The sequence below is a fragment of the Phaethon lepturus genome, unplaced genomic scaffold (genome assembly GCF_000687285.1).
Source record: "Phaethon lepturus isolate BGI_N335 unplaced genomic scaffold, ASM68728v1 scaffold4174, whole genome shotgun sequence".
Taxonomy (NCBI): Eukaryota; Metazoa; Chordata; class Aves; order Phaethontiformes; family Phaethontidae; genus Phaethon; species Phaethon lepturus.
The window spans coordinates 1-17,982 of record NW_010532528.1 but is presented as its reverse complement, the minus strand read 5'-3'; the positions used below and the strand labels follow the sequence as shown (position 1 = coordinate 17,982).

Below are 17,982 nucleotides of genomic sequence, written 5' to 3'. Positions count from 1 at the left end.
GGGCTTTTCCTCAGAAGGAATTTCCAGGGAAGCCAGTATGTGTTGTAGAATTTCTCCTATTCTTACCACTGCTTGTTTTTCTGTTTCTGAGAACAACATATCACAAATGTTTTCTGAATAGATAAAAGCTTATAAGCACTGCAGTACTATATGGTGGAGAAGGAGATCAAATTATGGCCTTTTAACACTGACAAATTGTTTTGTACTCACAACATTTAGTAAGGGCAAACAGACACACTGGATATTTTAAATCTGTTAAGTTTGTGTTAACATCTATCCACTATGTTTACCTTCTTCCGTCCAACCCATACTCTCACTAAAGGCAACAATAAAACTCCCTCAAGCCATGACCTGAGGTCCGCTGAAATCAATGGATGTTTTCAAATTGGTTTCAATAGCCCTTGGATCAGTCTGCTTACTTCAATTACGGGATAAGTGAGTCTTTACATAGCGTGCTACATTCCCACAGATACATATGTTGTACGCTGAAGAAAGCTGCAAAGGAGCAGGAAGAAGATTACAATAGTGATAGAAAATGAGAATAAACTCTTAAATGTAATATTCTTTTATCCCAGCATATAGCCTTCTCTATGGACAGCATTTAAACAGATTTGTAATGGCAGTGACAGAGAAAGGTGATTAGCTAGGCAGCAAACACTGTACATGGCACAAGACTCCAATTCTATGTTTCTTCCCTACAGGGTGAAAAAAAATTAGCAATGAAGATAAAGCAGGACTTGATTCTGAAGCCACACTGCCTGCACAGAAAACACACATAAAGAGGAACTCTGAAGCTTTCTTCCTAGCTGACAATCAGAAGAACAGAGGTAAATCTAGATCACCTCCTTTCTTATAAAGCTGCAACTTTATCCCCTTCCTCTTCCTAAAATCCTTCCCCAGAAAAGCAATGATTCACCTAAATTCCTTAGGAATTAGGAAGAAAATCACAGATGTTCAAACTTACATTATTACCTTCTGTCTATTTTCTTGTTTCAGTCACGCAAATATTTATTTTAACATTTTGTTAAAAATCCCCAGCAAGGTATTCTATAAACATTTTGTGACAGGATACAAAACCCTACTTTCACAGAAATACCTTGGTATAATTATTTCCTCTTAGCACTAGAAAAAGACACACCACTAAATATGCTGCCAAAATAATGGCTGAATTTATGACAGAATAGTAGATCATCAAACTTTACAGTCTCACATGCCTGTGCAAGGAGATTTTCAACTGTGAAATGGTGATGAGTTGATATATTATTTGTGACATAAGATAAATAATTTAGGCTTGCACGAATTTAGCAAGAGGTTCTGTCCCTAAATATATTTTAAAGCCATAACAGTCATGTGCCTATGATGAGGTACCTCATAAAATTGAAAGTTTGATCTAATACACCATGAATATAGTAGCAGTGGTCAAGTAGGCTTGGAGACCAAAAATAAGCCTTTTGGCTATAGGGCTTTGTATAACCTTCCACAATTCTGTCATTCCAGTGTTAACCTACTGCAATGTCTTCATACAGGTCTCTACATAATGATATAATGACTGTATGATTCAGAACAAGCAACAAAAGTAGTTACCTTTCTCGATAGGATCACTTCATCTAGAACACAACACCCACTTACCTAGGGATCCCCACAAGTAATCTATAAACTCATAGGTATTTAAGGGCTGACTTCAGCCTGTAAATTCTTAACAGCCTGGGAAAAAAACAGTTCTGGATTATACCTCTCATTACAGCTTGCCATATCAAGAGTCTGAAATCAGATTTTGCTGTTAAGATAAGGAAGATCTACATAAGAAATGTTCTCTGCAAAGATTCCAGGATTAGGAAAAGTCTTCTTTCTGTTCCAAACCAGTATCAGTTTGTGAACACTTACAACACTGCTGCAAGTTTCACCAGGGATAGAGAGACTGAACATAAATGCTAATATTTGGCTGAGGGACTAGTTAGAATACAATGATTAAATTATGCATTTGCCTCCGTATCTAATTAGCAGGATGCTCACCCAACATGTGAGCACCTTTTTCAAAGACAGTGCATGCAACAGCAACTGAAGGATGCACAGATATTTTAGTTGGATTTTTTTGTCATGAACTTTCAAAGAAAATAGTTAAAGCAACATTCTCTAAAGAATGTCTACATCACAAAAGTCCCAAAGCCAACATTCAGAAGGGGGGTGGAGAGAACCTCTTTCAAAATTAAATGAAAATACAGCAGGTACAGGGCAAGAAATTTAAAAAAAAAAATCATGCAAAGGGGAAAAAAATAACTTGTTAGGATTGTTCATACTGCTCTTCCTGAATATTCAGATTGGATAATATGTAAGACAGACTGATGCTGCTCCCTGCAGGTGGATCATGAGCCCACATGAAGCCACACCAACTTCCACCTTTACTGGAATTCAAAATGGCATTAGGTGCTTAGCTGCAGAGGGTAATCTCCAGGATCAGAGCAATTGCATGCAATTCTTCTACACGTATGCCCTCAAAACTTGTTTTCAGGTAGAAAAGCTCATTAGGAGATGATTTAGACTATGTCCCTGGAAAGTGATTTATTTACATAATTTCAGGGCCATCTTATTTTACTGGTGCTTCTTTAAATAAACACATTAGTGTGCTGTTGGGAATAAAACAAAAGCCATATAATACTAAGGGACTACTACATGGCCTTCACCTCACATGCAACTTTATTAACTTCATTGTAAATTCCTAAGAATGAGTAAACTTGGGTTTGTTGGTTGGTTTTCACAGAATCACAGAATCACTAGGTTGGAAAGGACCTTCAAGATCATCAAGTCCAACCATTAATCCAGCGCCACTATGTTCCCTAAACCGTGTCCTGAAGCACCACATCCACATTTTTTGAACGCTTCCAGAGATGGCGACTCCACCACCTCCCTGGGCAGCCTGTTCCAATGCCTGACCACTCTCTCAGTAAAGAAATTTTTCCTAATATCCAATCTAAACCTCCCCTGGCGCAACTTGAGGCCATTTCCTCTAGTCCTATCACTAGTTACCTGGGAGAAGAAGCCAACATCCTCATCACCACAACCCCCTTTCAGGTAGTTGTAGAGAGCGATAAGATCTCCCCTCAGCCTCCTCTTCTCCAGACTAAACAACCCCAGTTCCCTCAGCCGCTCCTCATAAGACTTGTGCTCCAGCCCCCTCACCACCTTCGATGCCCTTCTCTGGACATGCTCCAGCACCTCAATGTCTTCCTTGTAGTGAGGGGCCCAAAACTGAACACAGGATTCAAGCTGCGGCCTCACCAGTGCCAAGTACTGTTTAAATATTCTCAGGCATAAAGTAATAAAGTCTAAAATGCCCTTCAGAAATATGCTAAGATCAAGAGCAAACTCATTCACATTACGTGAAAATAGAATTAGGATCTTTCTCCTAGGACCTTGTGTATCAAACTTCAGTATAGAGACTTTCCAAGTTAATGGTATAGAGCCATATTCTTAAAGATTTATAATAGGATTGCTGCTTTAACCTTAACCACAACATAACAAACAGCACCAATACGATGTTAATCCAAGCTACCAGCAACCTTAAGAATGTGCAAGGAATAGACACATACTGGCAGGAATTAATCTGCCATTTTCACACATCTGCCCAAGGGAGGTATTGTAATTGCAAAAATTTACTCTTAGACTGCTGAGACTCATAGTAATTATGTTTCTTTTTTAATAGAAATAGCCACAGGTAGTAATAAATTGGGTTTTGAGATGGGGAACTGGGCATGCATTCTAACCCAAATTACTATGTAATTGTCTTTATTATAAAATATTATAGAAAACCTATGGCTCAAATTTTAAATCAGAACAAAACCTTTCCTTTAAATAAACACTTCTCCTCCCATGGCTATTCAACATGTATGCCTATTTCTTCATTTACTCAAATCAACAAGACCAGTATAACTGCAAGCAATCTTTATGTAAAGATCTTTGCCAATACTAACCAAAATTCCTGAAGCTTAAATTTGCTTAATAGAAACAGCTTTCTCTTGTTTTACTTTCATGCAAGTAAAGTAGACTAGCAAGTAGGTCAAAATCTGGAAATCTAGCTACTCCTTCCTAAGGTTCCTTTGCCAGTATCAGGGGATGAAGAAAAGAGTGTGCATGGTCTACATTGATTTTAAATGAACTGAAATTGAAGTTTTCTTCAAAATTCTGGAAGCCTGTTTGAAACCAATGAGCTCAGGAAAGTACTTAAAATGAGTTATTTCACGCTTGAAGGAATTATTATTTCATTACCATCACATTTTTGTGATAATGAGACATATACTGTTGGGAAAGATCATATATATGGTGGCCAATGAGTAAATAATAAAATAAATTCATCCAGTTACTTCTGCCCCTTACAATATCATATCCTTTTAGGCCTGAAAAGAAGTTACAGGTGGTTTAAACAGACAAAATACATTTACAGATTTAAACAAAATGAAGACTATGCATTGACAGAAATAACACAAAACATTTTGTTTTCCCCTGCTTTTCACCCAATGGTTACAAATCCTACTGGTACGTTCCTTGCCCCAGAGCTATGAGATGCAAATCATCATGTGCTTTTTAATACTTAACACTGCTGATGGAAGCAATTGAGTATTGAGTATTCTCACGTGTCACATGACTTATATCGCCTTTTCATCATTACTCTCAATCCTGAAGTCTGATAGTGGGATACACAGTTTTAAGCAAGATTTAAGTGTAACTAACTTCCACCATGAAGAGGAAAATTAGTTCCTTCCTTACCTATACTCTTGCCTCGAGGAAAAAATAACAGCAGCATTTGTCTCTAAACTTGATGTTTTATAGGTTGCAGCAAAAGGTGTGGATCGACAGGATCTTCCAAAACACTGTTACATAGCTATGTACAGGTAATACACAATATCCAAAAAAATTAGATGCATATTGGTCATAAATAATGTCTTTTATCCAGCTATATAGTTCTTTCAAATCCGTGCTGCTCCTTTATCTATGTATCTCCACATATGCATTCATACACACAGTTATATTATCTGACATACAGTCTAGAAATCTAAATAGTTTCTAAGGCGTCGTGGCTGCCATTTTTAAAAGGCTTTTAAATTCATTATTTTCCAAGCACTCTAAATTCCACTATTCTTATTGTCATTTGATCCACTGAAATGATGAAGAGATCAGAAAAGAACACACTTGGTACTTTACAGCTGTGGCTGGGTAATCTTGCTCATGATCATCAAAGCAGGATTGTTTTTATGATCTTCAAATCTGCATATCAAATTACGCATGTCTATGTGAAAAAGGAAAAATATCAAATGTTCAGACATCAGGACTATCTCAATAGAGTACTAGAGAATGCAGTTGGAGGCTAAGTGAAACGAACAGCTTTGCAGCTTTGCGGTGGTTTTAAAGCAAAGGAGAGAAGCACAGAAGCACAGAAGCAACAGGGAGCAGTTCAGTTAACACAGACTCAGAGATTCTGGGCTGAATTCTGCGCATGGTTACGCGCATCAGCAGCTCCACTCCTGTAAGCGATCTATTTAATTCAGTGGTGCTATTGACCTACATTAAAATATTCACCAAATAAGTGTTTTAACAATCATGCTTTGAAAGACATAATACTAATGCAATTATACAAGTTAGTTTCCATAGGCCTCGAAATTAGTTATACGCTGGTTAAGGACATGATCCTGCTCTTTATAGATTTGTGGAAAAGCAGTCTTTTCCTCAATGCTGGTAGGAACAAAGCCCAAGTGCTGAATCTGAGGTGCATTATTAAAACAATATTCTCTTTTCTTCACCTTTAAAATCTTATAGAATTTAAATATTTTCATTAAGGATTAATGAAAATTTAACTTACTTCAACTCACCTTTTTTTAAAACTGGGTTATAGCTAAACAATCTTAACCATAAGTGGTTGCTTAGCAATCGGCAAAGAATGAGACAGAAATACAGTAAGTAAAGAAACTGGCTGATGTTCTGTGTTTAAGTCATGGCATTCATTAAAAACAACAGAATAACATCAACAGAAGTTTGAAACAAAATTCTGTTAGAAAAAGAATACATGTAACTGTCTTTAGGAACAAATTATGCATTTAAAAGCTACAAATTTTGATTCACATGTCTGGTCTCTATAAAAAATCCTTTAGCTATTATTAAAAATACATTAAAATCCTTCAAATTTGATGAAGCCATTATTTACCTTTTGTTTTTAATTCAATTGTCAAGTGTGCTTCCAATGATTTTAAAAACAGTATATATCTACAAAGCAAGCAAGAGTTTACAGCTTTGAAGACTTGAAATTGATTTTTAATGCACCAGCTTTCAAACACTACAAAGGCTGCTTTCTGCTGATAAAGACAGTAAACAAGAAATTGTCCTTTAAATGTTCCCTTTAATGTTTTTCTTTAATTAAAAATCAATCAAAAAACATTGCAACATTAAAAAAAATAAAATTAAGACATTAAAAAATGTTTAAGGTTTTTGACACACATTGCATTCAAACTAGAATGAAAACTTATGATGTTACTCCTGTTTACTTGTGTTAGTTTAGACTTTCTTTGCACTGTAAACATCATTAATCAAGAAATAAAAACACATAAAAGTAGTTTATCACAGAACACAGCTATTTTTATTGAGTAGAAATGTTAAAAATATGATGAAATAAAACTAGATGTTTTAAAAGTACTGAAAAAAATTTTAATACTTTTAGATTATTTTAATCTATTCCTTTCCTCTAATCAGACCAAATCCTATTTATGTAGATTAGTTACATCTAGAGTCTCATTTATCCAACCTGTATTTATCCTTTGATCACAAAGCTTGTTAACTTAAATGGTCTTTTATTGTTATGATTCGTTTTCCCATAATTATGCAGTTTAACTGCCTGATTTTTTTGGAATAAATATATGCAAACGCGCCAATCATATTCAGCAGTGTTATGCTGGATGCTCAGTGAACTGTAAGAGCCATTTCAATACAATAAAACTGCCTGGAAATGTTCCAGGGCAAGGACTGCAAATACCAGTAATCATAGTGTCACTAGAACTAGTACAGGCAAATACAAGCATGTCACACATATATCAATAGATGGTCTGAAACACTGCCTGAAACTAATTTTGCATGTCTATCACTGCAAGAACTTACAATGCATCGATCAGAGGTCCCACCCACACAGCTGAAATTGTACGTTTGTATCTTGTAACAAGACTTTTTCTTCTTTCCCCTTTAGAGTTCTCCTTTCGTGTGCCACGGACGCTGCAGCACGCAGCCACCCAGCAGGGAACAGGATGCAATTAGAAACTTTTCTGTTACGGGTAAAAGTGTTTTATGAAGCAGAGGAGCTCTGATCTGATACATACATCACAAAGCCAGTAGAAAGGTCCATGGCTAAAATAAAATACTGTTCACCTGCAGGATTTTACTTGCCTAGATCACTTATAGCATACTAAATTGAAAATAGATCATCATGGGACTGATTGTCTTGAGGCATCAAAGAGGAGATACCCCTCACTGCATCAAAGTGAGATGTAAATTGATCTTTATGCTGTCCTGTACAAGTAACATTAATAATTGGCTGAAGCTATGCAGTAATATCTTTATATGTAGAGGGACTCCTCAATTTTGAAGACACATTACCAAAAAAAGGAGCTATCTTCTCATCTTAAGCAAGTGAGAGATGAATTGATCTTATGCTACCCTTTCTGTACAGGTAACAACACTAACTAGTGGAAACAATTCAGTAGAAGAAAGAGGTGCTTCTTGTGTGACCTTAATAAGTATGAATTGTTTCAGCAGCCTTTGGGATTTAGCTAGAAAATATATGAGTGCTCAAAGAGGTTATTTAAAGCACTGCCTAATATCCTAATTAACAAGGACATTCATATGAATTTGCTTGTTCTTGAATGTAGTATTTAATACTGAGTATTTTATCTAAAATGCATAATAATTTATCTGTTTTTTTATTTCTCGTAGGATTTACAGTAATTAATCCAGAATCTTCTTCTGCTAAAAAAAAGCAGACTGAAAAACAAAGGTTACACTAAAAAGATCGTGACAAATATATTACTATGGTTAGAACGCACCCTGGCTAAGATTTATGGCAGAGTGTACACTACTCCATTTCGTCTCATCATGTCAGCAAAAGCCGCAACAACTAGTTAATCTCCTTGTTGCCCCCTTATAAACATAACAAATGAAACACTTAAACGCAAGGAACTTTCCCCCAAAATAATTTTGCCACTCTCTTTCTAGAACATTTTTCTTTTTCCTTTTTTTTTCTCTTTAGGTAAGAGCCTGCAGTCTCCCAAGAGTTTCACTTGTTTCCTGTATTTTTGAACCCTTTAGCATTAATTTCACCACTTCTCTTCTTACAGCTGAAGTAGAGATACAATTGAAAGTATAAAGCTCTTAGGCTATCTGCTGCAAAAATTTGTCCCGACTGCTCTACTCTGACCTCTTGACATCAAAGGATTGCTTCTGTACTTTTAAAGATAAAAACAGAACTGTGTTTCTGCTCCAGTCAACAAATCATTGTTTAAGTTCTTTTCACAGAAAAATCTTACCGGTTGGAAAATACTAATACTAGTGTCAAAATGTCTTTTCTTTATACGTGCAGGCACTCCCCAGTCTTGAAGAGGTATCTCAAGACCTCTGCCATGCGTCTTATAAGTTTTCTTCAGAAAGAAAATGACAACCCATCTACACACACTTTTTATATGTAGAATGAGTGTCTTGCATAACAAAAACTAAAACTGATTTGATAAGGCATTTTAACTTTTGTAGAAACAATGAAAGAAAGAGAAATCAAACAGCGTCTTTAAAAAAATATGTGTAAATATTGCCCAGTATGTTAATGTTTCATGGGGAGGAAGGTAGTGAAAAGGAAGAAAAAATGCTAGGGAAAAAAGAAAAAAAAATTTAATTTGAAAATAAATTCCTAATTGGTTTACAGACAAATGTTGTGACTTGGGAAGAAATTATTTTTTAACAACATTTTTTCCTCATTGAAGAAGGCATGTTATAGCTACGCTTTCTTAGTACCAAGTGTTATTTGCGAATATTTTATATGCACCTAATGATAATTTTCCATGTAACAGTATTTACTGAATTTTATTAATAATGTTATATTATGTACAATTTCAAAAATATAAGAAAACATGTGAAAATATATGTTCAGCAATATGTTCAATGGAGTCTGATTTCTTTCAGCTGCACACCTGATTATGTTACAGTCCACATCATAGTTACAAAATCTTCTAATTCCAGTCTCCTTAATTGTTTGTAAAGAAGCTGTAAGAAAACATCACAGAATGCTGAAATCTAAAAATAAAGGGCCCAGTCTTACTATTCCTAGCTGCACTCTGTAAGGCTTTTAGTCACAATTTACTGTTGAACCACTGAAACCATTGATGAAGTAAAATTATGCTATTGACTGAAATATGAGTAAGAACAGGCCTTTTCATCAACGTGGGTAAGGATAACAGAAACCTGAAAAAATCTATCATTAAAAGATAACTCTTCAAAGGATCGGTCATCAAAATTGCACTGGTAATCACAAATTTGTGTGGATTTTCCCATTTAAGATTAGGCAGTGACAGTGAGCACCTAGATGAGGAAATCTCAGACAACTTTAAGTGCCATTGAGAGCTGTGATCCAGTAGATCTTGCTTGATTTGCTTCATGCCTTTTATTTTAACTGCACTAACTTTCTTCAACTCTTATACTTTATAAACCAGCAAGTTCTATGGAGACATTATTATTCTTAACTTATTGGTTAATGAGAATTTCTGCTCTGGCAATATAATTTTCTTTCTCATAATATCAATATTCTACTTCAGTTATGTTGAATATTGTACAGTTATGTTTATTGTTCTATATTACAGCAATAGAACATATTCTATTATATACAATTATATACAATATAGTTATATAATGTAATTATATAATATAATTGTTATTGCAATAACAATATTCTGCTACTGTTCTATATTACAGCATTTCATCTTGGAAAGTTCTTTAGGTCTCATATGGACAAATCTGAAACACTATTTCTATAAACAATACCGGCAAGGAGCTCTAGATCAGGACCAGAGCAGAAGTAACACAAGACAGGAGTCCAGTTCTGCTTCCTCTGCCTATTTCAGCAGCCAGGGCAGATGCCGTAGTGCGCAGTATGTTGCCAAATCTGGTCCTAAGATATATATACTTTGTGTCAAGGTACTATGCAGAGTATCTTGACAATAAAAGAAATAATGCTTCACAAAAATATAGAAAAGATCCCATCCTGAAATTTTTACACAGCCAGCCCAGGTATTGGCTTCACTGAATATGTAGAACTAAAGCTACAGAAGGATGTGACAGAAAATCATGCGAACTGCAGACTGTATTTACACAATGCAAACATTCACAGGAGTTATTTTGCAAGACATCTAACCTTGTAAAACACTGTAAAAACTACCATAATGCATCTTAGTCAGGTAGTTCTGAAGTTTCATCATGAACAATTTAGTGACCTTAGATACAGCCTTAGAATATGCAGCTGCAAAATTTTGGGAATTACAGAGTATGAACCTGCAAACTTGCAAATGTGTAGAACTGCCCCAGTATCCTCTTGGTGCAAAATGTTAACTTCTACTAGCTCTGATGAGAGAGAATAATATTCATTTGCAGCAGAAGATACAGAAATAAAAAATTAATATCTCTGTTTTCAGATAGGAACTTAAACAACTGAGAATGCAACTTCTTTGAGGAACGCTGCTTCTCCTTATACTGCAGTAGCTGCAGACTTCTTTTTGCAGTCTTGAAATATCTGAGCTGAAGTTTCTCAAAGTAAAGCATGGAATACTATACCTAAAGACAGAGCAACACTAATATAACTTATGTTTTTTATTTCCCTTTAAGACTCTGTGTTCTTAGGTACTACTAGACACTTGGTGATGAAGCTGCACTGGGACTTGACAGTAATCTGTTGACGCATCATAAACATCAGGTGTCTGAAGTATTAAGAATGATCTGTACTTTTTCTTAAAATGCTACAGGACTGCCTAGTACAGCAGCTATGGTGACTCCTCGCTTGAGAGCTTCTTGCAATAGTCATTCTTTTTTAGCTGTTGTTTAGCAAAACCTGTGACCACTGCTTTCTTTATTCACTCCCATCTCACTCCTGACACATTTACAAACCTCTCCAAGTTACACCACAAGTATAATAATAAATAATATCCAAGATGATCAACATTCCTTGCATATGTAGATATTTTTCTACACTACTGTTATGTCACTTAGAGGAATCTATCTCCAGAAACTATTTTTTTAAAGAAACTATCTGTTTCCCTTTATGCATCCACTCTTTTATCTATTGGAAGCCCGCAAAAAAAAATTGTGACTTGTTCACCCAGGGAAAGGTGAACTGTTAACTCAGAACTTTTTAGTAGCAGAGATACGAACATATATGTGTATGTTTGTACATTATATTTCTTTTTCTGATGTCTGCTCTTCTAAATAAAGCAAAATCCTCTTTCTCTTAGTCAGGTGAGCAGGTCAGCTTGATTTACTCACCAGAATGAGATGAACAGGATTTGCCTAGTAGTCTTTAAGGTCTAGAGTGAACAGAAATCTTTCAGCCATGTAGAGTTGTCATTTTCTCCTGTTTTCCTCTTTTTTTCTCCCCAGTAAAAATGAATAATCTGGACCTTAAGTGATTTAAAGGTTGCATGGAATTTTGCATCTAGCAGTAAGAACTGTATAGCACTGGCCTATATTGAAATATTTTTAACTGACTTGCCCTTTGAACGCACTGTTTCTGAAGCGTGCTTAAAATATGATTGCTGAAGTTAAAAGCAATGAAACATGCTAAAGTGTAGTTGTTCTAACTTCCCAATACGTTACTAAACACTGTTCTTCATACACATCAACCTCATGTGCACATTAAATCACAAATGGTCTGTTTTCAGAGGCCTTAAGCACTCACAAGTCTCTTGGGCCAAGAAAAGCTGGAAGGATACTACATCCTTGGCTATCCATCCAAAATTTTATACCTCTATATATGTATACATATTTAAATGATTTAATTTTTATGGTACTGAAGAAGTTCATTGATTCATTTAAGTAACACATGCAACCATGGCACATAGCTGGATGCTACAAAGTAGTGAGTAAACACACAAGTTGTTAAAACATGTGACTAATATACAACAGAAATCACTTACAGAGAGGTGAGATTACACCTATCAGTCAGTATTTTAATCAGTGATCATTTTGGGTCAGTCTGGAACCCATAGACATTAAGTAACACCTAATCCACAGGTATTCATTGATATAAATTGGGCTATCTGTAGAATAAAATACTATTCATGAGAAATAAGGGAATCATAAAGCCTATTGACTTTACTAGCTCTTACTGCAAAGCAAAACAAGTGTTATGCACTCCTAATAAGAGTAAGAAAATTTGAGTCTTACTGAGAAAGAAATTATTTAGTTGACTTTAAATATTTATAGACTCAATTGGATGTACTAAGTAATAAAATAATATTTAGCATTTATATATCTATATCTATAGATATACAAATATGTACACATATATAAAAAAAGTTTTAGTAACAGGCTCCTGCTAGAGAATTCTGCCATTAAATACTTGCCGAGAAAATGAGAGTGAAGAAAAGCAGTTCCATTGTATGAATTATATAGTGGCAGATTATTGTGGTTCAGTAACATATCTAGAAAAACTAAAGTGAATATTCACTAGAGAACACTTAACAATCGTTTACCATTCACTTATTGAGGTAATGAAGAAAACTTTTCTGAATTGACTAATGAAAAGAGATGATAAAGTAGCTGTTTGAATTCTGTATCTTTTTTCCACTGGCTATACCTTTGATTCCTAACTGTGCAATTTACTTTTCCAGACACAGATTTCCTAGAGTAATTAAGTATATAGCAGATCCAGAGAGAGGACTGATCCTTCACTATTTCTCCCTAAGTCTGCAGTTTGAGTTTTACATGAGGCAGAAGTGCAGGACCAGACACAAAGTAGTGTCTACATTCTAAATGCAAATTTTATATAAAATTTACTCCAGGGATGTGGAGATGGAGAATACAAAATTTATTTTAGTAATGCAAAATTATAGTGAAGAGGATCAGATTTTCCCATCTAGCTACCTCAAGTCCAGACCTTTCCTAAATAGAAGCCAACTACTCTGTTTCATACCGTGTATTTGTTTTGTCAATACAACTACAAAATACAGTATCAATAAGTATGTCTGAACACGTTGTTCACTAGGGAAAAATGAATGTTTTCTAATCTACTGGTTGGACCATCTAAACATCCAAAACACTCTGTGTAGGTATCAGGGAAAGCAAAACCAATATTAGATATGCCAGTATGTGCTATGAGGAGTTACAGTTAACATTTCCCACACTTGTCGTAACAAAAACTCTTATAGAAACCACAACACACCTTTTTAAGGGAGAAAATTCCTCTTTTAGCTTTATATAGATCTCAGAAAAAAAATCATGATTGATATTATACAGTGAACACTGTAAAAAAAGGAATCATATTTTCCATAGGGATTTTACACTACAATTGAATCTTTACTACTCAGTAGCATCAATACATTAATTAATTGCTTTATATAGACAATACATGGTTGTAGAAAAGTATATTTTTCTGGTTTTTAGTAACTATTACACTCGTCAGTAGGAAAAAAAAATGCGTTTTTTTTTTTTTAGCATTCTGACAACTCCATTGTACAGTTAAAAAGTTGACATTACTTAAAACAAGTGTCATTGAAAGTTATTTGTTTTTTAAAGCATGAATTATAAATCAAATTATCTCCGGTTGTGCCCTGACCTAAACTCTTTCCTGATGTGTCACTTTTTGTTAAAATCAATTTCAGATTTTAAGTATTGCTCCACTCACCTAATTGATAGCAACACAAATTCATGATAGGCATAAAATGCAATTGTTTCTGTGACACATCTCAATAGTGGGTTGAGGATTAGTTCACAGTGACCTTGTTCAGACAGACTTTTTTCTTTTTTTTTCTTTTTTTTATTTTTTTCTTCTTTTTCAGTTATAAATATTCAGTTTTACAGGCCATCAGTTACTGGAATTTTGGTTACGTAGCCTGCCAATTACCACTGGCCACTTCTATTTAGTTTAAAACATTAGATGCAGCTGGCAACTAGAACATTCGGTGTTCACAGACTGCAGGGTATGGTAACTTAATGGTATTATGAATTTTCTTTTGGTGCATCAAGTGTCTACAGTGCAACTTCTTTCCCACTAGCTGCATACACAAAATGAGTCTATGTCACTTCTGATACACTCAGCTCATTCCCCTATGACTCAGAACAGCATATTAGGAGAACCACAGGATAAAACAGATATGACATTTCAAATATATTTAATAGTCATTATCCAGAGCCTGCTTTCAATCCAAATGTTAAAAATCACTTTGGAACATATCTGTAGTATTTGAACATTAAGCTGAATTAATCATGAAGTAATACTTTAAATTAAATCAACTGGAGCCAAATTCTGCCCTCATCTTCACTCTGTGAGTTCACTGCTCTGGAAATACATCTTCTGAGTTTGGACTTTAAACTACCTGCTAAAAATTAACTAATTCTTCGAATAGCACCCTATATCCAATGGTCCGAATTCTGCCATTTCTCACATTAACAAAAGTCGGTAGAGGACAGTGTGGATATAACTGGCAGCAGAATGCAGCCCAGCTGCAATTTCTAAATGAGCTTTGGTAGCAGACAGAGGATGTAAGTCTTTCACTATAAAGCAATCATCAATATTGACTCAGGCTACTGGAAATCTGACTAGTTGTTTTGCTGTTTTATGACAGGATGTGAGTTTTGTTAACATTTGGGGGTAGGAGGGAATCACCACATACATTTTCTCTCTATTTGACTAAGCAGAATTTTCAACGCTGAAGGGTTGGTTGTTTATGGGGAGAGGAGGAGGCAATGGGGCCCCAGTGATACTCTTCTGCATCAAAAAAATAAATATTTAGGTATATATATTCTAAAGAAGGAAATTTAAAAAATTAAAAACATACATCTTGGAAAGATAGCTCATATTTACATACAGGATTGGAGGGCTATAATACACTGTTGCAATAGATGTCCTCAGTGTGTAGAGTTTCTCCCACGTCCTGTTAGTTACTGCGGATGGTATGACAGCTTCAGAAAAGCCGTCCCCCTTCTCCACTCCAAATTAAAGCAAAGTGAAGCCTGTGGAAGTGCCCGCCTCTGTCTGATGATCTTCTGGGAGAATACCCCAGTGTGCCCCAAGTGTACTAAACACCTGCCTGCACTCTCACATGCACCTCTTTTGCACTGCCATAACACTGTTTCAGTGGGCATTTACTTTTGAATCACACAGGCATCACCAGTGTGACAGCAGAACCAGACCCACTAGATGTGGTCTGGATCCACTTTCACTAAGTCCACCTCTCTTTAGTGACTTGTGTTGATCCCTTCGGTGGTGCCTTACAGCAGATTTCACTGCAGACAAAAGGTAAAGTTAAACCAGCGTCTAAAGTGAGGTCCAGGGTATTCTAAAAGTCTCCTACCTGAATTATGGACATCCGGCTCGGGGGAGCCTCGCTGGCGTTAGTCCCTTGCCCTGTGAAGCTGGTGTGGCAGCCCACATGTCCCTGGGGTACGGTCAGGTTGTTGGAGGCAGGCTTCAGGTACATCACCTCAGACCTGGGAGAGCTGAGGGGCAGGCGGGTCTGGTAGTCAAAGTACATGGGTGAGGTGGCCAGGGATGGGCTGCTCACCACGTTCATGACATTGAGGGGGCCCCGGCTGTCCTCGCCCTCACTGGGCACCAGCATAATGTCATTCTTGCTGATCTTCTTCTTCTTGCCCTTGCCCCCTCCACTGCCACTGCCTCCTCCTCCCCCGCCACTGCCTCCCCCTCCTCCCAGCTGAGGGTGGCTATACTCAGCAATGCGACAATTATAGGTGCGGATCTCCTTGTTCTCTCGCTTGCACTTCACAGCAATAGTGATCATGGCAGCCAGCAAGATGATGGAGACAGTGCTCAGCGTCACGATCAGGGGCAGCGACAAGTCCCAGTGTGGTCGTCGCCATTCCCCTGCGGCTCGCCAGCCTCGGGCAGGGGCCCTGCCAAGGCCCTGACAATGAGCTTGGCCACTGCAGAGAGACTGGGCTTGCCATGGTCACTGACTTTTACCACCAGTTCAGCCACAGGGCTGAGCTCCTCCCAGTAAGGGTGCAAGGTGCGTATCTCACCACTAGTGGGGTCCATCTCAAAGAGGTGCTCCTCATTGCCTTCCACAATCTCATACGTGAGGCGCCCACTCTCCCCAAAGTCACTGTCCAGGGCGCGGACGGTGCCCACAGGGTAGCCCACCCCAGCATTGCGTGGCACCTGCAGTTCAGCGGTGTCATTGATGAGGGCAGGCAGGACAATGAGGGGTGCGTTGTCATTGACATCGAGCACAGTAACGCGCACCGTGGCATTGCTTTCGCGGTGGGGTGAACCTGAGTCTTTGGCCAACACGCGAAACTCAAAGTGCTTTGTCTGCTCGTAGTTGAAGCTCCTCAGGGCATAGATAGCACCATTGGTGGGGTTGACAGAGACATAGGTGTAGATGGAGACATCACCCACATGCCCGGGCAGAATGGAGTAAGAGACTGTCCCATTTTGGCCCAGGTCAGGGTCCTGGGCCAAGACAGAGCCCAGGTACTCTCCAGGGATGTTGTTCTCAGGCACCTGTAACACATAGAGGTTCTTGCTGAAGCGGGGTGGATTGTCATTCTCATCGAGGATTCGGACAGAAAATGACTTGGTGGAATTGAGCGGGGGGTTGCCCCCATCACGTGCCACGATGGTGACATTGTACTCGTCCTGTGCCTCACGGTCCAGGGGCCGATCAGTGACCACAGTGTAGAAGTTGTCATAATTCTCCTCCAGGGTGAAAGGGACAGCTCCAGGCCCACCACCACCACCCAGCACCCGGCACTGGAGCTGCCCATTCTTGCCCGAGTCACGGTCAGTGACCCGCACCAGGGCAATGACAGTGCCTGGTGGGGCAGCCTCGCTCAGTGCTCCCTGGCGAACGGAGACAAAGCCGATGGTGGGTGCATTGTCATTGCGGTCAATGAGGCGGACAGTGACCTTGCAGTGAGCAGGAATAGGATTGGGCCCCAGGTCCCGAGCCTGGACATCGATCTCAATGAGGCCACTCTCCTCATAGTCCAGATTGCCCTTGACACGGATGAGGCCACTCTGCGGGTCAATGCTAAACAGGTCACGGACACGCTCGGGTGCATAGCCACTGAAGGAGTAGAGCACCTCTCCGTTGGTACCCTCGTCAGCATCAGTGGCATTAAGGTCGATGACGGCAGTGCCCAGTGGTGCGTTCTCCGGCAGCTCTACCACGTAGGAGGCTGCCTCAAAGATGGGGCTGTTATCATTGGAATCAATGAGGCGCACATTGATCTGCACCGTTCCTGAGCGTGGTGGGTCACCGCCGTCCAGTGCCGTCAGTACCAGGGTGTGGTGACTCTGCTCCTCACGATCTAATGGCTTCTGGATGACCAGCTCAGGAAACTTTGTGCCATCACCGCGGGACTTCACATCAAGGGAGAAGAGGCCATAGTCATCACGGGTGAGCAGGTAGGTGCGCAGCCCGTTGTCCCCGGCGTCTGGGTCGTGGGCGCTGGTGAGGGGAAAGCGGGTGCCTGGCGCAGCATTTTCTGAGATGTCCATGTCCACTTGGTCAGAGGGGAACGCCGGCGCGTTGTCGTTCAGGTCCTGGATCTCCACTTTGATCATGCAGATCTCCTGGTCGTTGGCGAACACCTCGAGGGACAGCTGGCACTTGGCGCTGCGCCGGCACAGCGCCTCACGGTCGATGCGCTGCTTGGTGTAGAGCAGCCCGCTCTCCCCGTCCACGTCCAGGAGGTGCGGGGCTGAGTTCTCCAGCACCCGGAAGGTGGACTTGG

At 38.6% G+C, this 17,982-nt stretch overlaps 1 protein-coding gene across 1 annotated transcript in view; it reads right to left on the bottom strand.

Annotated features, from left to right (window-relative positions):
- PCDH17 (protocadherin 17) overlaps positions 1-17,977 on the bottom strand; it is a gene marked incomplete at its 5' end in the record, with an annotated part of 92,887 nt that extends 74,910 nt beyond the window's left edge. Inside the window, 2 exon segments of the mRNA XM_010284855.1 lie at positions 15,576-16,090; positions 16,093-17,977. Coding sequence (XP_010283157.1) covers positions 15,576-16,090; positions 16,093-17,977 — 2,400 coding nt within the window.
- Positions 17,978-17,982: the final 5 nt, after the last annotated feature.